Raw genomic sequence first — 19365 nt, 5'->3', positions numbered from 1 at the left:
GTGAAAATATAAGTACAGAAACAGACGTACAGAGTCCCTAGTTTACCAGCCCAGCAGAGAGCAGCAGACGAGCCGAGGAGCTGTAAGTATCCGACCCTCCGCAGCTCCTCCCCTCATCATCACCTGTCTGTTTCACTGAATTATTAGGTACAAACTGACCTGTTTAACAAGTGGAGCATTGAGACAGATGTTACCTGGCGTGTGTGTGCAGCAGATGGCCGGCAGCCGAGCTAACAGCTAACTCGACGAACACACACGAACGGCAGCCGGAGCAGCAAAACAATGCTATTAGCACATCACACAGGGAGCTGAGGTCTGTGACTGAAAATCTCAGAGGAGGAAAGTTTTGAGATTTTACTAATTATTTCTGTTTTGGGAGCCTTTCTACTTTTACTCCAACTAATTTATATTTTATTGCCACTGTAACAGCTAAAGCTACAGTTTAATTTTTAGAATCACAGTAGAAGTAGACTCTCAGGGACCACAGAGGCGCAGCGTTCTCTGTCTCCGTGGGTCGTGATAATGTGGTTATGTGCAATTGGTTTGTGAAGATTCACCAACACAGGTTTTATTTTGGTTTTAATGTTGCTGTTGGGTGGACCCCAGAAAGACCAGGGGGCTAATGGGGCTGAAAACACTGCCTACATTTGGTGTAACTGTACAACAACATTAGAGAGTGCCAGATTTATCACAGTCCCCTGAAACCCTTCTTAGTCCCTAGAGGGTTAATGATGCACACCTGGAGGCCCTCACGTTGCTGCATGAGGCCCAATGTACAAAATGTTCCCTTTACAAGAAGTCAGATCACTGCAGATTTACTCATTGTCTTTTAACAACAAACTTCCAACATGTTGCTGTGATTCTTCAAATCAAACCACCTACTCTCAAACATTACAAGAATATCACAGTAATGACTCCTCATCGCAGCCTTAACCTGTGTTTAACAGTTGAATTGTACAAAAAACAACCTGCAACCATCCTGACATCTGGTGGTGGTGGAGGGAACTGTAACATGATCACACTGGAATAACCTTGCTCCATTTTCTCGTCTCTACACAGGAGTGATTCTCCAAATCTGGCAATGCTGGTGTCTTTGTGACCTCATTCACAGGGGTACATGTAATGACCATCAACTAATGAGCCACTGATCACAGAGCAAACCTGCCCTCATCCCTAAACCCCATAGTCCACCTGCTGATCACCTGCGTACGTCAGTCAGTTGGTGTTAGTGAGACAGCTTTAGAATTAGTGAACCAAACTAGTGTTCAGAGTGTTTTAACTTTTTATCTCGCTGCCTGGTACGGTCATCTTAACTGTACATCCAAGAAAAAACTTTCAGGATTGTGTGTGTGGCACTGGCAAGTAAAATAGTTGGCAGGCCAAGAAAGCCCCTAACCCAACTCTTTACAGAAAGGGCAAGGGAGAAAGCTCCCGTCCTCTCTTCAGCCAGTTTGAGCTCTTTATATTTCTTTGTGTTTTTATACTGTTTCCTTTGAATACTGGATTGATTTTAAGGTTCTTTTTAAAGCCGAACTGGCACCACAGTACACTGCTGAACTTCTCTGCCCCTACTCTGACTCCTGACCTGTTGGATCTTCAGAACAATGCCTTTTAGAGCCTGATTTATGGTCCTGCGTTAAATCAACAACATACCTACGTCGTAGGGTGCGTGGCTACGCAGGAGGCTCGCTGTAGCCCCTGGCGTAGCCTGACGTGCACCTCCCAAAAAATGTAACTGCACGTCGAGGCGACGCAGACCCAGCGCAGACCGAGAGGGCTGTGATTGGTTTGCTTGGTAGCAACGCATTTCCGGTTCTGTATTTCCAGATTGCATCCCCGCCATCTTTAAACATCTTCTGTTGCGATGTAGATGTTGCAGTATTAACATACTTTCTTCGACATCCAACAACTCCAACTCCAGCAAGATTCTCTCTCTCTCGGTCGCCATTGTTCACTGTGACCGGAAAAGCCGAAAGCTAAACAAAGAATCAACTAGAGACGATGATAACCATTCAGGAAAGGAACGCAGCCCCCTACCGCTCTGGCGGTGAATTGCACCGCGACGAAATGGAGTGACGGAGAAGTTTGAAGGGTTCACGACGGCGTCACGGCAACGACGTAGGTACGTTGTAGGTACACTGCAGGACCATAAATCAGGCTTAACTGTCCCACGATGAAGGCTGGTGGGTAACGGGAGGTCGTGCCTTTGCAGCAGCTGCTCCAAATCTTTGGAATAGCTTTCCCCTCTGTTGTCGCTTACATAAGAAATCTTAAATGTACATGTTTTCATTGGTTGTTTGTAGTGGTTTTAGCAGATTTCCCCGCTGTAGGATTACCTCACTTCACCTCACCTCACCTCACCTCTAAAGTCCCCTGCTACTTTCATGTTTTAATTCGAGGGAGGACAAATGCACAAGGTCTAAATATTTAGAGGGACACCCTAAAGCCCTTCCCAAAGCTACAACTATGAAACTTTGTTTTTCTGCAGGCTGATGAAGTTTCTTGAGCTTCGGTTTGATCTTCTTTCTCTCTCTGGTTGGTTGTGTTGATCGGTGCTGGAGATGGTTCAGTGGTGAACGACACAGAGACCTGGATTCGAACTCTGCCTGAAGTACATCACACAGGTGTGTGTGTGTGTGTGTGTGTGTGTGTGTGTGTGTTGTCCATGTGAGCCCAGGTGGTCGAGGTACCTGGCTCAACAGGCAAATATTTTCAGTTTAAAAAACATAATTCATTCATTCATTTTCCGTTACCGCTTATCCTCTTGAGGGTCGTGAGGGGGTGGAGCCTATCCCAGCTGACATTAGGTGAGAGGCAGGGTTCACCCTGGGCAGGTCACCAGACTATCACAGGGCTGACACATAGAGACAGACAACCATTCACACCTACAGACAATTTAGAGTCACCAATTATCCTGCATGTCTTTGGACTGTGGGAGGAAGCTGGAGGAAACCCACGCTGACACGGGGAGAACATGCAAATTAATGTATATTAGGGGTTGACTTGGTTAACTCCACAGTTTACAGGGTTTTAAAAACCCCTCAAAGACTTAAGTTTATTCTGACCTTAAATTTAAGCAGTAAAAACCCTTCAACTATACAAAACAACATTACAGGTATCTTTTAATTTGTATCTCTAAAACAACATAATGTGCCCTCTCAGATCCCCCTATGTGATTAAAGGCTCTGTATGGTGGCCCAGTGAGCAGGAGGACATGTTGCAGCCCTTCAGGCTAAAATCCAGAAACATCCAGGTCTGAACCACTAAGAAAAAAATGATCAAAGCAGAGTTTCCTGCTGAGTGACATGCTGTGTGATGGATGTGGACGCCCTGCTCAACACAGTTTTTTAATATAAGTTTTAAAATGAACAGGAGCACTAGTCAGAGTTCCTCTCTCCTCGATGCCTCCTGAAGCGGCACACGATTGGGTAGATGGTGTCAAGTGCTTCCTCGATCTCAGCCCTGCTTTTAGCTCCTGGAATTCAACACAAGACTTTAAGTTAAGTAAGTTAAAACTTTATTTATAAAAACTATTTCACAACCGCCTCAATGACCATTGGAGCCTCCCAAAATAACACTGAAACCCCCTAAGGTTGTCCACATGACATCTTTTTCTGAGTCTAGCATCTTTTTTTTCCGTCATTCCTGATGAGGAAAGAGAATGTGCAGGCGTCTAGAGAAAAAGCGTCGTCGAAAAAGAAGTCACCCACTAGGCCTCTCGGCCACGCTCGACGCTCAGCAGCCACACATCTCTAGTGCGCCTGCTCTGTGGGCCCAATGATGCAGGTAATTTCATGACTTGGAAATTGTTTTGTTTTTTTTAGCTTCACGTGCCACGGAGCAGCTTTCATAGGAATGAATGAGGTCCCACCTTGAACACTGCATCCAAGTGTCTTAATAGATCCATGGTCTGCACCTTATGGAGCTTAGCTGCACCGCTCTGTGGTGTATTTATCATCACATGATCAATAAACTGGGATGTGTGGACTCAAACACAGATCAGGTACCTGTCAACACAATCTTCCCCTTTGCAGTGATGGTTATAACCACACCAGGGATGCCGCTGTAGAAGAGGGCTTGAAACAGCTCTGGTTCATAACTGTGGAGAGTTCAAAGCACACAAAACTTAATCAATCAATCAATCAATTAATCAGTCAATTAGAATAAAAACATACTGCGCAATCAAGACACAAGAAGAGTAAATTTCTCCTTCAGTTGAGAATAAATACATCGAAAACAAACATCTTGATTATCGAACAGGTGTGGAAATGTAAAGGTGAGATATTGTATTTTAAGCCCAGTTCAGACCAAAGATTCTCGATGAGACACGTTGAAACAGGCGACTACCTGCAATGAGCCATTCTGCAAGGTTGTTTAAATCTGCCGGTTCACAGGAAGTGACCACCATGAGACGGTGTATCATCTCTAGTCAACAACTCTCTGTACTTCCCGTTCTGATTTCTGGTGACACCATCAGTCGGCTTAAGACGAGCTCTGACAGGCCAGTTCACACCGCTGATACTTTTCTCTGCAATGACCTAAAATGGTTTCATCTCATCATGAATCTTTGGTCTGAGCTGGGTATCAGTGCCAGGTGCCAATGGAGCTAAAGGTCCTGTAGTGTATTTGAGCTCTGACCAAACTCTACTGTCAACAAAACTTATCTGACTCTTGAATGGATTGGTTACTCGCGCGTTTGCTAGCACGATGCAACGTGTAAATCAGAAGGCTATTGAGTTTGCTTGTTTCTCTTTGTCACTCCTGATGGAGCTAAGTTAGGTTGCATCAAGCCTTTGTTCTGAAGTAAAGAAGCACTGAAACACTTCCAGAGGAATCATCAACAGGACCGGGTACATTTAAACCACAAGCGCTGTCTCCTGACCTGCAGTGCTCATGGGAAGCCATTTGCTCCAAATTGATTGGGAGGGATTTGTAACTGGCCACCATGTTCTGGATCCTGAAGTTCAGGAAGCGGGCAGGGAAGCCCAGCTTCTGCACTTTGCGGGCGAACTTCCTGGCCGCCAGCCGGGACTGCTCCTCACTGCACAAACACACAGAGGATGGACAGTGAGTGGGGGGGCGGTGTCAAACACAGTCCTGCAAACTGGAGTTAAGTCCAGACAGACAGGCAGACAGACCTCGTGGTTCCTGTGCAGACAACATTTCCAGATTCGTAGATCACTGCTGTGGACTGCGGCTCACGGATCCTCATGAAGAGTGCCTTGAATTTCTGAAACAGGAGAAAAAAACAGGTTGTTTTCTAGACGGCAGTTTGCTGTGTGTTCTTCATGTTCCCTGACACACCAAACTGACATCAAAGAACTAGCGTCCATGAAGGACGACTGTTGCTTTGCCTCACGGTGCCTGTGTCTCAGCCAAAACACACTGCAAAGACCACAGACAACAGCCAACTAGCAAGTACGGCCTGTGACGGTATGAGAGGAGGTAATTTTCCCCACCAGCAGGTGGCGTCTGTCTGTATTCGTCATTTGAATATGGAAGACTTACAGGATGGATTCAAGGTGCTAGTTAGCCAGTTAGCGCCTTTGAAAAAAGAACATGACGTCTCTGCAGCAGAAAGATGCACTGACTTTTGTGCGACATGACCAGAGAAAACAGAGAAAAAGAACACTGTTGCTCAAGAGGGAGAAAACCTACAACTACCAGAATACACAGCATCTACTTGATTTAGAAATCTCATAATGTTTTGGAAGTGTTTATCTTTCTCTGGGTGCTGTTGTCGGTACCATTGGGTTGAACTCCACGTTCCATGCATTGCGAGCAATGAAGCTCAGGTCCAGACGGCAGCCCAGCTTCACTGTAGAGATGACGTTCCTGCACACAAATGTACACTAGACGTGGACTTTCCAACAACACATGAATGCAGCATGACACTGAGAACTACAATTTGATGAGAGGAAACGTTAAAGCCATAGTACAGTGTAAAGTGGGGACGCTCGTGAAAAGCTCCAGAAGAAATTCATTTGTTGTGAGATTTTGTGGTGGCTTACACTATGTGTGGGGTCAGTTTTGGTTGCTTTGTCACAGGCGTCACTGGGATCATGGGATGAACCAGCTCCAGCTTGGGTGACTGCCCTGGTAGCTTGGCCGCTTCTGTGGGATTCTGGGAGCTGTAGTTCTGACTGGTGCTGCTGTCTGGCAGCACAGTTTTATTCAACATCGGCGTTATTGTTGTTGCTGTGTCATCCTTATGTAGTGTCAGGAGCTCATCAGGCAGTAATCTGAAGAACTCTTCGTTGTTGTCGTCGTCCTCCTCCTTCTCCTTCTCCTCCTCCTCAGTCTTTGAGGAGTCCTGCAGCGAGAGACTACTGAGTGAGTTACACCATCTACGAATCTAAACCTAAAGGATAAACATCTTTCTTACAGACAACAAATCCCATGAATGAACTTAAACCAGGCAGGATTTGATCCTGCTAAGAAGTATTGTACATCCATCCAAAGAGAACGGGAAAATATCTGTCAGCTGTGATTGGTTGTCCCTTGTCACATGACATGCCGTGCGCTACTACGTTCCACAAGTTGAACTCTGTTTCTAAATTTCTATTTTCTAAAAAAATGGGCGCTCGGGAATGCATGCGCACCACAACAATGTTGCTCTGGCATTTGAGTGTGCCTGCAGTGCGTCTATATTAAAAACAATGAATTTGAGGGCACAAAAAATGCGGCATATGTACAGCCCCTAAGATTGTAAAGCCACACCCTGTTCTTTTTCCTAAACCCAACCACGTGCTATTGTTGTTAAAGAAAAAAAACCCGTCAATTTATGATGTTGTGCAGATGTAGTGTGTTTATTTTGAAAGAGACTGTATGCAAACTGTACATTTCCTGTGAACACAGAAGTGTATTTTGAAAACAGACAATGCATGTAACAGGCTGAAGTTGGCACGGCGTCCCAGAACATCAACAACCAACACACCCAGGGTACCTTGGACGCCATATGTGGACGTGGAAAGTTCATAACCAAACGTTAATGTGATGATGTCAGAGTGAGAACGTGTTCTCACTCGGGATAGTGCCAAAACACATAAACATGATCTTTTCCAAACCATAACCAAGTGGTTTTTGTGCATAAACCTGACCCGACATTAACCATGACATTGTTGAAACATAGAGAAATGTAAAGTTTTAGCATCCACTTTTTTTTTCTGGTAACTCTGTTGCATTGCTGGTTTGTGTCTGCACATGACATTTAACTGTACTCACATTTGCAATGAACTTATCGAAGTACCGCTCCAGCGCTGACTCGTCCATGACTGCAGAACCTTCCAGGAGTTTCCAGGAAATTGATTTTGGTCTTTATAAACTAAAATTAACCTAATTATGTATGATCAGCTGGGAAGCCAAGTACACTGTATATTCACATAAGTGCTTACATTCAAATAGACAGGTCATGACAACACTGTTGCTAGGTGACAAAGAAGACGTTGTAAACAATTCTGTTTTAGAGCATAAAGCGTAGACAGTAAAAACATGATGTAATTCAAATAGAATGGTCCTGATAAGTTTTTTCTTACAGGTTCAAACTGACCTGCAGAACCTGCTCTGAATTGTCTTTAAAAAAAAATGCTGTTTTAGTTATTTGTCTTTATTTCTTTAATAGTATGTTTGAGATTCTTTTGTGTCTTCAGATAAATTTCCTACACTGGTTTAATCTTCTATCACTCTACTTTTCTACTGTGCCTGTGGTCATTTCAGCTGGATTTCTTTTCTGCCTGAGGAAAGGAGACCTGATGTCAGAAATGACTCCCTACTGCAACCATACTGATGTCTGGTGGTTGACAGGGAACATCTAAACAGTATTTGGGTCTTAATATTGATAGATCATGAGACTTCCGGCTGTGCGATGTAGGAGACTACCACGCTGTGGGAATGCTCCCATAAACTTTGCATAATTCAGTGCACTATCTCGAAGTTTACCCTACTTCACCATATAGCATTATACAAACAGACACTTGCATACGATAAGAAAGTTCGACCGGCTTGAAAAATGTCAAGACAACAATGACAGGCGAAAGGAGGAGGATCTACAACGACTCCAGTAACTGAGGCTAAGATGTCGGATTCGCTAACTGTTGCTAGCTTAGTTCATGAACTTGAAAAACACAGAGAAAGCCTGACAGCAGAATTGAAAACATACCTCTCTGCATCTTTGGAAACCTCCCTTACACCTGTACGAGAGTCCCTTGAAACCATTAGCGCTGCTTCGGACTCACACAAATAGAAGATAACAACCATGGAAAATACTCTAATCATCCACAGCGACGAGCTAGCCGAGTTAACAACAAGAATTAATCAGCTAGAGAAAGCAAATGCTGTGCTAGCATCCAAAACAGAAGACCTGGAGAACCGCTCCAGAAGACAAAATCTAAGAATCGTTGGCTTACTCGAGGGTCTTGAGGGAGGTTCACCAGTGAAATTTGATTCACAGCTTCTCCAGGCAGTTGTTGGAAATGATACTTTCCCCAAGCCTCCGGAGCTGGACAGAGCACACCGCACTCTAGCTCCAAAACCTGCTGCAGGAAAACGTCCACGAGCCATCATCGTGAGATTCCATTGATATCAGGACAAGGAGCGGGTGTGTCCTTGGGCGAGAGCGCAGAAGCAGGATCCTTCTCTTCCCCGACATGAACGCAAGCCTAGCTAAGCAATGAGCAACATTCAAGGACATCAAAGCTAAACTATGTTTTCACAGAGTAATACGGTACAGTTCAGTTCAGTTCGGTACTTTTTCTGTTTCCACTGTGAAAAGTTGTGGATAGTGGATGGAGAGAGACTCTCACTGCAGCCTGTTGTATTTTGTTCTGAAAACGTGGGCGTGCAGCCTCGTTCTGTGGACGATAAACCAGGTGCAGACTTCCATCTGTGTCACCACTGATGAGGAAATACAGCGAGTGCTGGACGGCGCAGTGAGTGACAACAACCCCGCCCACATTTAAGAGCACTGTCTGAACAGACCATGTCTGAAGGGTTACTGTTGGTTCTAAAGGTACTGTACTGAAAGGGTTTGGTGGAAACATGGCTTGATGCGAGCTCTGAGATCTCTATTTTGGCCCAATCCCATTTCTACCCCTTAAATCTTCCACTTGGTATTAAGTGTCCTCGTTTGCGAGATAACCTTTGATGAGGGAAGTGAGAAATATTAGTGTAGAGATCTGTCCCTAAGAAATGGGATACCACTTCATGCACATTGGTGTGGCCGACATGCAGGCATAAGTTATGCGTGGTAGCGGCGCAAGATACCGGTAGTCATTCAGGTTTGAAAATGCCAGTTCCAGCGCTTGTGTTGTGGCGTGTGCTAAGTTTATTCTTCTCGGTCTGATGAATCAACAGAGAAGAAATGCTGAAAAAAGGAGGCGCCTACGACGTCTTCTGGTTCTGAACGATTTTGTTCGGGTAAGTTGATTTGTTTAAATAATTTGACGGTGTGTTCAACCGAGCTGCTGATGAGTTTACACTAGTCCAACCATCTGTTGTTTGTATAGCCTACATTCCGATCGTACAGTAACAAATTGTTTCCCAAAACTTGCCTAAGTTGCTGACTTTGCAAGGTGTTCTGGGAAATCTCATCTTCCACTTTGTTGAAAGTGTGGGTCGGGGCTCCCTTGGAATCTAGGGCGGGTTTTAAGTGTTTGAAACCACTTCCACTACCTCAATTCTGTTTTGGGACACCACTAGCCTACACATGAATGTGCACAACCAAGTGTGGGTATTGGGACAGCCCCATAATGTTCTCCCATGCAATGTGTATGCTTACACATGTTTGTTTCGTCTTTCCAGTCCCAGAAGTTCTGTGATGTGCTCTTTTCTATCTGTGCTGTCGTGTGTTTGGGTTTTTTGTTTGTTTTGTTTGTTGCTGAAAATTGAAAACTAAATAAGATGTCTTGTTTTTTTTATTTTGGTTTAAATGAAATTGGGTTGAGGATATTTGAAACGTCTTCTGACATCAGAATTTCATGCTGTATGAACATCATAACGTTTTGCAGATGCTGGGTTTAGTTTTTCATCAAACACACTCGACCTTAAGATGACGTTGGCATGAGACGTCATGGTTTTGCAGGTTCCCTGTGGGAAGACGTTGGATTAACGTCTGACGTTCTGATGATTTGAAGTTGCTCCTGCGTGCTGCCATATGACACCATAAGATCCTCACGGTGTAATTATTCCTGCTGCTTGTTTGTCCCAAATGCAGATAATTACACCAGCAGCTTCTTAACAACATAAACAGCCTCCTTCCTGTCTGCAGTTATCTGACTCTGCTCCCAACATGGACGCCAAGGTCTCTTGTTATCACTGCACAGTACAGCCCAAACTAAAACCCCTTTAACAAGTCTTCACAGAGGGACATGTTTTCAGCTGCGGCCCATCTCATCTGAACATTTGTGCAGTTTTATTTCCCTTTTGGGACATCTAGTCCTCCACCACATTTCAAAGGGTCCCATCTTTCCCTGCTCCCCTCCTTCTTTCCTTCCTTTTTCTTTTTCCATTCCTTCTTTATTCCCTTTATACTTTCACTACCTCCTCCTTCCTGGTGTTCTTCTTCTTTGTTTTGTTCACATTCCATTTTCCCTTTGTTTCCTCTTTCCTTCCCCTTTTCTTGCCCCCTTCCTTCTGTCCAACTCCTTTCCATCTTTCACTCCCTCTCTAATATTTCATTCCCTCCTTTTTTCTTTGAACTTTCCACCTGTCCTCCCTCCCCTCTTTTTTCCTTTTACCCTTACCGTACCTCTGTCCTCTCCTTTGATTCCCTGTCTACTTTTCCTTCCTTCTTTCCTTTCTCTTCTCCCGTACCTCCCTTATTTCAAGTGCTTCCATTTTTCTCCCGTCCCTCTCTGTCCCTCCTTCATTCCTTCTTTCATTCACTTTTTATTTAACCTTCCTTCTTTTCTACCTTTTCCCTTTCTCTCCATCCTTCCTCCTTGCCTTTTTGCATTCCATTTCTATTTTCCTTCCTCCTTTCCTTCCTTCTTTCTTTTCTTCATACCCCCATTCCCTCCTTTCCTACTTTGACTCACAGTCTAGTTTTTCCTTCCTGTCTTTCTGTCCTTTTCCTCTCTCCTTCCTTCCCCCTTTCACCCCCTTTTTTCTTTTCTCTCCTTTCCTACTTGTACGCATATTTCCTCCCTTTCATCGTCCATCCTTCCTTCTTTCATTCACTTCCCAGTTGTTTCCCTTTTTTCTTTCCTTCCTCATCTTTATTTCCCTTCCTTCTGTCCCTCCTGCTGTCCTTAATTCACTTTCTATTTATCCTTCCTTCTTTTCTCCCTTCTCCTTGTCTCTCCATCCTTCCTCCTTGCCTTTCTGCATTCCATTCCTATTTTCCTTCCTCCTTTCCCTTCTTTCTTTTCTTCATACCCCTGATCTCTCCTTTCCTACTTTGACTCACTTTCTAGTTTCCTTCCTTCTATCTCCACCTTTCCTTCTCTCCTTCATTCTGTCCTTTTCCCTTCCTTCTTTCACACACTTCAATGTTTTCCTTCCCTCCTTATGTCTCTCCCCTTTTCGTTCTTTCATTCATGTAATTGTCCTCCCTCCTTGTCCTCCTTTTCCCTTTTTCTCCTTCCTCCCCCTTTCCTCCATCCTCATCTTTCATCTGTCCTTTTGTTCACCTTCCAGTTGCCTTCCTTTTTTCTTTCCTTCCTCTTCTTTATTTCCCTTCCTTCTTTTCTCCCTTTTCCTTGTCTCTCCATCCTTCCTCCTTGCCTTTCTGCATCCCATTCCTATTTTCCTTCCTCCTTTCCCTCCATCTCTCTTTTCTTCATACCCCTGATCTCTCCTTTCCTACTTTGACTCACTTTCTAGTTTCATTCTCTCTTTCTCCACCTTTCCTTCTCTCCTTCACTCTGTCTTTTTCCCTTCCTTCTTTCACACACTTCAATGTTTTCCTTCCCTCCTTGTCCTCCTTTTCCCTTTCTCTCCTTCCTTCCCCCTTTCCAACCCCATTTTCCATCCTCATCGTCCATCCTTCCTTCCTTCATTCTCTTCCAAGTTTTTTCTTTCCTTCCTCTTCTTTATTTCCCTTCCTTCTGTCCCTCCTCCTGTCCTTAATTCACTTTCTATTTATCCTTCCTTCTTTTCTCCCTTTTCCTTGTCCCTCCATCCTTCCTCCTTGCCTTTCTGCATCCCATTCCTATTTTCCTTCCTCCTTTCCCTCCTTCTTTCTTTTCTTCATATCTCCATTCTCTCCTATCCTACTTCGCTTTCTAGTTTCCTTCCTTCCTTCCTTTTCTTCTCTCCTTCATTCTTTCATTTTCCCTTCTTTCTTTCACATACTTCAATGTTTTCCTTCCCTCCTTATGTCTCTCCCCCTTTTCCTGCTTTCATTCACTTAATTGTCCTCCCTCCTTGTGTTCCTTTTCTCTTTCTCTCTGTCCTTTCCCCTTTTCACACCCTTTTCCATTTTTCTTCCTCCTTCCCTCCTTTCTCCAGTTGCCTTCCCTTTTTCTTTCCTTCCTCTTCTTTATTCCCCATCCTTCTGTCCCTCCTCCTGTCCTTAATTCACTTTCTACGTTCCTTCATTCTTTCCTTTTCATTCCTTTTCTCTTTCTCCCTCCCTTCAAGCTTTTTTATATTGCTTCCCCACTTCCCTCCTTTAAAATCCCTCAAGCTGGAACATGAGTCATTTCTTCTGTTTCTTTTTCCCCAGTAGTAATTTTTACTGTAGATGTTCATACACCTTCATTATACCAGCCTCACACTTGTTTACAGTGTCAGCAGCAGCTTGTTTTGGACCATCCTACAGACTGTCCCAGTTAATTGACTGCTGCTGAGTGTGAGTCAGGACAGTATTGAGGCTCGGCCGCTCCCAGATGTGGGACTGGGCGTCTGTGCGGTGAGTTAACCGCAGTGAAATCTGAGCCCGCTCAGTCCGGCCTGGCTCACTGTATTTTGGGATGTTTTACATGGGGCAGGACAAAGACACGTTACCAGGCGGGAGCCCAGTGTGAGCAGATGTTTCTGCTCTGGGGAAAGAAGGAGAAGAAGAAGAAGACGAAGAAGAAGCGACATTTCTGCAGAAGAAAGAGGACTCAAAGACGGTAAACTCCTCTCGGTTACTTGTGCTGTGGTGTGTGTGTTTAACTCTGCAGAGCTGTGAGGAAATAACTTCAGGGACACAGTGTGACAGTGAGCTGTGGAGCTGAGGGACAGCTGACTGAATGGAGACTGATGGATAAACGAAACCGATGTTTGAAAGCACAGAGAGAACTTATGGAGGATATAAATAGTGCTGTGTGTTTGAACGTTTGCTGACATGCCCTTTTAGTAGGATTTAAACGGTGTTTCAATGTGTTTGTATACTGGTTGAACTGGTGTGTCGGTTTAATCGCTCCGGCCGCGGGTGTTTCCACTTTTAATGACTGACTAGCCAAAACATTAGCCACGTGTGGTCGCACATTAGCACCACCCCTCATTTTCCTGCTGCATTGACACTTTGCGTGATTTGTTTCTAATTATGTCCTACAAATTACAAATAAATATAATGTAAATGCCAGTTATTATCATCCCTAAACACTTCACACACACAGTTTAACCGCATTTCTAAATGACTGCAGGAGAAACATTGTTGCTTAATGGCAACAGTACTTAACGGTTACCAACGGTTAACGAGCTAATTTACAAGGTAAGTTAATGATACATTACAAACTAGCTAACAAAGTAATGATGGGAGCTAATTAACCGTTACCAACCGCTAACAAGCTAATTTACAAGGTACATGACAAACTAGCTAACAAAGTAATGTTTGCAGCTAATTAATGGTTACCAACGGCTCACTAGCTATTTTTCAAGGTGGATAACCAACTAGCAGTCGAAGTAAGGTTAATGTGGGGAGTTTATTAACGGTTACCAACCGCTAACAAGCTAATTCACAAAGTATCGTTAGGTAACAAACCAGCTAACAAGGTAATTTTGGGAGCAAAGTAATAGTTAGCAACAGCTAGCCAGCTGTTTTTTTTTAAGTTGGATGACCATCTAACAAGGTAATGTCAGGAGCTAATTAAAAGTTACCAACCACACAAAAAAAATATTTTTCAAGCTAGATAACCAACTAGCTATCAAGGTAGGGTTAATGTTGGGAGCTAAACAACGGCTACCAACTGGTAACAGGCTAATTTACAAGGTAGATAACAAACTAGCTAACAAGATAACATTGGGACCTAATTAATGGTTACTAACTGCTAACAAGCTACTTTTCAAGGTAGATAACCAACTAGCAAACAAGGTTATGTTGGGAGCAAACTAACAGTTAGCAACAGCTAACCATCTGTATTTTAAGTTAGATTAAGATAGATGAATGATTGTAGCGTTATAAATAAATTCATTTATTAATTTATTTATAACGCTACAACCATTTAATTGTATATTGTATATATTTCAGATTGTCTACTATTTTATTATTTATTTTATTTTATTGTCTACTTTAATATTTTATTTTATTTTAATGTCTACTTTAATATTTTATTTTATTTTAATGTCTACTTTAATATTTTATTTTATTTTATTTTAATGTCTACTTCAATATTTTATTTTATTTATTTCATTGTCTATTTTAGTATCTTATTTATATCTTCATATTTATCTCTTGTTTCCATTCATGCTGTATTTCTATTTCTACTTTGCACGGAGCATTGGAACAAAAACAATTCCCCCCCCGGGGATTAATAAAGTATTCTGAATCTGAATCTGAATCTGAATCAACAAATTAGTCACCAATGTAAGGTTAATGTAGGGAGATAAGTAACAGTTACCAACCGCTAACAAGCTAATTTTTAAGGTATTAACCATCTAACAAAAATGTAATGTTAGAAGCTAATAACCATTACCAACCATTAATTAGCTATTTTACAAGGTAGATAATCAACTACCTAATAAGGTAATGTTGGGAACTAACTGAAGGTCACCAGTCCTTGACAATTTATTTTACAAGCTAAATAACCAAATTGTAAACCAACTAACAAGCTAATGTTACTAGCAAGCTATTGCCTAATCCATTAATACATGAGATATCTTACCAAGTATTAATAATCTAATGTTATCAGCTAGTTTACAAACTAATGAACAAGCTGATGTTACCTGCTAGCTAACCAACTAATTAACAGCAAATTTTACCACCAGTTTGGAACTAACAAGCTAAGCTGATATCTGATAACTAACCACTTAACAAGGCAATGTTACAAGCTAGTTAACCAACTAACCAACAAGCCAGTGTTACTTGAAAGCTAATAACCAACAAGCCAATATTATTAGCTGGCTAACCAACTACTTATAATGTAATGTTAGCTGCTAGCTAATAAGCTAACTACAAAACTATTTTTAACAGCAGTCTGAAAGTAACAAGCTACTAACACCTGCTAGCAAACTAACTAACAAAGCTATGCTTCAAGCTAGTTAACCAACTCATCAACAGTTTAATTGTACTAGAAAGCTAATAACTAACGGGTTAATATTATTAGCTAGCTAACCAGCTTTTAATATGCTAATGTCACCAGCTGGTCAACTAACTAATTAATGAGCTAATGTTACAGCCAAGTGCCATAAAACAAAGTCAAAATACAAGCTAGCTTAACTAAATCCTAACATTACCCACTAACTGACTTTGTGGTGTGAATCATGCTGCTGATTTAGTTACCTGTAGTTCACCTGTACAATGATTTGCCGCCTTATGTTTTCAGAGTCCTTTGAAAGCTGTCAGTGTTTGTGTAACAGTGGTATTGTTGTGTTTGGCCTGTTAACTGACCCATTCTCCTCTCCTGACAGATATGGCTGAAGATGTCCGTGGACTCTGATAACTCCTGTGTTTTGCTGTCATCGCGAGACTCCAGGACTTCCTGCGTCTTCCAAAACGAAGACGAGAAAGATGACATCCCAGGAGTGGGAGAGGAGAGGTAACTCACTCTGAGTAGTCGCTGCTGTATTTGTGTTTGGACCATAGGCTACGAATATTTCTGTCCATAGAAAATGGTTTTATTAACAAGTTGTGCATTTACGTCATCCCAGGTTGTCAGCTTGGCTAATTGTGGCTGCATTTCAGCATGTTTGGTTGTGTTCTGGAAGTTAGGAACTGATCCTAACCTCTACGTCACATTTGGCTTCTGTAGGTTATTTGGTGACAATTTTTAATTATTTTACCCTGCAAAAATAGTAAAAATCTGCTGGCTGTGGCTTGTGAAGCTTTGCTACTTTTTTTCTTAACTGCGGAAAAGGAGGGAGGAGGATGGTGAGGCAAGGCAAATATATTTATATAACACCTTTCAGCAGCAAAACAATTCAAAGTGCTCTACTTAAAATAACAAAAGCATCAAGACAAGGTGCAAAAGAAACAATATAAAAGGACGTTTAACGAAGCAACAGATAGGATTCGTTTTTTTTCTCGCACAGTTGCAACGACCAAATTGACTGTGGGGATCAGAGATAATCAATAAAATGTAGGCTGTAAAGCCACCACTACCTCTGTGTATATGTAGAATGAGAAAGTGTGTGGACACTCTACTAAATAAATGAGTAAAGAGACCAAGCAACAATTATCAGATTTATCTGAAGAAAAAACAAATAGTAATGCAAATAATTATAGCAGAATGCACAGTATCACTGTCCGGGGGCTGCCGTAGAATGGCAACCAGGATGTCAGCCGACCAACACTCGCTACCCGGTCCCTGGCTGCGGCGATTTGCGATGCTGGCCAGCTAGGAATGAACTAGCAGCCAGTACAGTCCAGTTCTCTCTGGTCTAGCTAACATTTAGCCGTGTTACTTACTGATCCATTAGAAAGAAAGCTAGCTGGACATGGGTTTTGAAGCCTCTTTGGTCACGGAGCTCCCTCTATCTCTTGAACGCCTGACTGAGGTTTACTCTTGTTTTTCCTCTTCTTTTATCACTCTCCTTTTTGCTCTTCTTTGCCTCCTCACACAGAGGAGCTCCTTTTCTTTCGCTAGGCCGTTTTTCACTTGTCTCCAAACTTTGTCCGTCTGCCATTGTGCTCGTGACTCAACTATATCATGCCCAACTCCTCATAAGGACCAGCTCCAGTCCCTGATTGGCTGACCGACCAGTTTCGCAATACATGACGCGTTTCCTGCCGTAAAGCAGATTTTTTCTGTGAACTTTCGCCCCCAATGGCAGAAGCTTATTGCAAAGATTGCAAAGCCACTAAGTAACCTATGTAAACGCAGATAGTCTGATTTTACTGTGGCCACTACCCTGTGCAACTCACATTATTTTCATCATGATATATTTAGGAAAAGATGCTGTCTGTTGCCTCTTTAAAAGAAAGAACTAGAGAATAAAACATAAAAAGTTAAAATATACTAAGACTGGTATAGAATAAAAGAATAAAAGTTACAGTGCAGTTTAAAACAATACATTACTGTGCAGTGTAAGAATGAATGAATATTTGATTTAATAAAAGGCAGCTGCAAACAGATAAGTCTTCAACCTTGATTCAAAAGAAGTGAGAGTCGGTGCAGACCTGCAGTTTTCTGGGAGTTTGTTCCAGATATGTAGAGCATAAAAACTAAATGCTGCTTCTCCATATTTAGTTGTGACTTTGGGGACGCAAAGCAGACCTGTCCCAGAAGAACTGAGAGGTCTGGATGGTTCATTGTGTAGCAGAAGGTCAGAAACGTATTTGGGCCCCAATCCATTCAGTGCTTTGTCAACTAACAGTAATATTTTGAAGTCGATTCTCTGCCAGACAAGAAGCTAGTGTGGAGACCTCAGAACTGGAGTGATGTGATCTACTTCCTGGTCTTTGTGAGGACTTGAGCGGTAGCGATCTAAATCAGCTGCAGTTGTCTGATCCTTTTATCCTTGATATGTTCTCAAGGTGACAGGCTGATTGTGTCATTGTCATAATGTGGCTGTTGAAGTTTAGGTGGTGAGAGTGAATCAGAACAGTAAAGCTGTGGGCTATTCAGCAGATCATTGTCTGTAAGGAGGTGGTTTGACCTCTGCCCTCTGGGAGGAGCCTCAGGACTTTAAGGTCAAAAGGCTGAAAAACTAAAGGTGATGGAACTTTTTCCAGTTGTTGCTCCTCCACCTTGAAACAGCCTCCCACACAGTGTCAGAGAATGTAAATCATTTTACATCCCTTTTATCTTTTTTCCTTTTTATTTTTAATAACAGGTTTTAATAAAGTTTTCTGGCCACCTGCAGCTCCAGTTTGTAGTTTGAAGGATTTAGGATTGTGTCTCTTCTCTCTCAGTGTTCTGGAGATGCTGAGCTACTCCAAGTTCTCCAACCTGGAGACATGGCTGTGTATGCCGTCCTCACTGCTGCTGCCCAGGGCCCTGGACTCCACCCGTACCTCCTCATCCTCCTCCTCTTCCTCACATGCATCCAACCACTCCTCAAATTCCCGGCCGATCTCCTCCTGTTCCTCCTCGTCCCCGGCCTCCAACTCTCGTCGCTCCACCTGCAGCGATCCAGGAGAGACTGACACATTGCTCAGGTAAGTCTGTGGTTATCAAGTTCAAAGGTCAGATGAAGATTTTAAGTTGGTTTTATTCCTTCAGAGTATACTTCACATAAATGCAGATTATTACCTCCACCAGGGAGGTTATATTGTTGGGTCAGTTTGTTTATTTGTTAGCAGGATTGAAGGAAATCTACTTGTCAGATATTCATGAACCTTTGTGCAAGGGTGTATAAGAGGCCAGGGAAGAACCCATTAAACTTCGGAGTACATCTGAATTGCAGGGTGAACACAGATTATTATTTTATTTTGTTATTTTCATAATAAGTTTTTATTTATTTATTTATTTATTTATTTATATTTTCTTATTTTGAGCCACACTTTCAGACGATGTCTCTTTGACGTAAGTCACGGTGTTGCCCAGAGTTGCTCATGTGAAAGTGACAGTTGTGTGTAGAATGAAGCAACAGCTGACAATCATACTGATTATTGAAAAGGCAATAGATGGCAGGAGTCCAATCGGATGATTTGAGAGGCGGGCCTTCTGTGGTGGTCACGACAAGTTTACAGTTGGTTAACAATGGAGGAGAAACTGGTGGTAGCTGTTGCTGGATACCCAGAGCTATACGACTTTACAAACCACAGTTACCTCCATCTCAGCAGAAAACAGCAGGCGTGGAAGCAGAAAAGTGCAGCACTTGAAACGTCCATCATGGAGGAGAAGCTCCTGGACCAACTGGTGGTACTCCCCATGAGCCAGACCCTTTTTAGGGTCTCATGTACCCACACAGATCTCTGTTTATCTGCTGACAGCCTCTCAGCCTCAACCAGAGCTACAGACAGTACCCTTTGCCTCAACATGGCAGCAACTACACACTGATTACTGTGAAATAGATAAAGTTTATAAATAAATAAATAAATAAACAGTAGATTGATTG

General features: G+C 42.6%; 2 protein-coding genes across 2 annotated transcripts in view; one reads left to right on the top strand and one right to left on the bottom strand.

Moving 5' to 3' along the window:
- Positions 1-3377: 3377 nt before the first annotated feature.
- LOC117247017 (uncharacterized) lies at positions 3378-7272 on the bottom strand. The gene is made up of 7 exons (XM_078163236.1): positions 7225-7272; positions 6012-6313; positions 5748-5835; positions 5139-5230; positions 4883-5041; positions 4008-4099; positions 3378-3475 (listed from the first exon to the last, which is right to left on the bottom strand). Exons 1-7 carry the CDS (start codon positions 7270-7272, stop codon positions 3378-3380), a joined length of 879 nt encoding a protein of 292 aa, XP_078019362.1.
- Positions 7273-12926: 5654 nt separating this feature from the next.
- ankfn1a (ankyrin repeat and fibronectin type III domain containing 1a) overlaps positions 12927-19365 on the top strand; it is a 167460-nt gene continuing 161021 nt past the window's right edge. Inside the window, exons 1-3 of the mRNA XM_033611087.2 lie at positions 12927-13055; positions 15775-15902; positions 18218-18463. Of these exons, the coding sequence (XP_033466978.2) occupies positions 15787-15902; positions 18218-18463 (362 nt within the window). The 5' untranslated portion in view covers positions 12927-13055; positions 15775-15786. The remainder of the gene's footprint in view (positions 13056-15774; positions 15903-18217; positions 18464-19365) is intronic.

Source organism: Epinephelus lanceolatus, chromosome 21, assembly GCF_041903045.1.
Source record: "Epinephelus lanceolatus isolate andai-2023 chromosome 21, ASM4190304v1, whole genome shotgun sequence".
Classification (NCBI taxonomy): Eukaryota; Metazoa; Chordata; class Actinopteri; order Perciformes; family Serranidae; genus Epinephelus; species Epinephelus lanceolatus.
Note: the sequence above shows the minus strand (reverse complement) of the source record. Positions and strands in the feature narration are given on the sequence as shown.

What these genes read in the sequence shown, in the direction of transcription:
- LOC117247017 (XM_078163236.1), bottom strand. Translation starts at nt 7,272, where the DNA reads ATGGACGAGTCAGCGCTGGAGCGGTACTTCGATAAGTTCATTGCAAAT. An exon ending in AAACTGACCCCACACATAGT is followed by an intron (nt 5,836 to 6,011) that starts GTAAGCCACCAC and finishes ATTTGTGTGCAG; the next exon opens with GAACGTCATCTCTACAGTGA. An exon ending in GTCTGCACAGGAACCACGAG is followed by an intron (nt 5,042 to 5,138) that starts GTCTGTCTGCCT and finishes GTGTTTGTGCAG; the next exon opens with TGAGGAGCAGTCCCGGCTGG.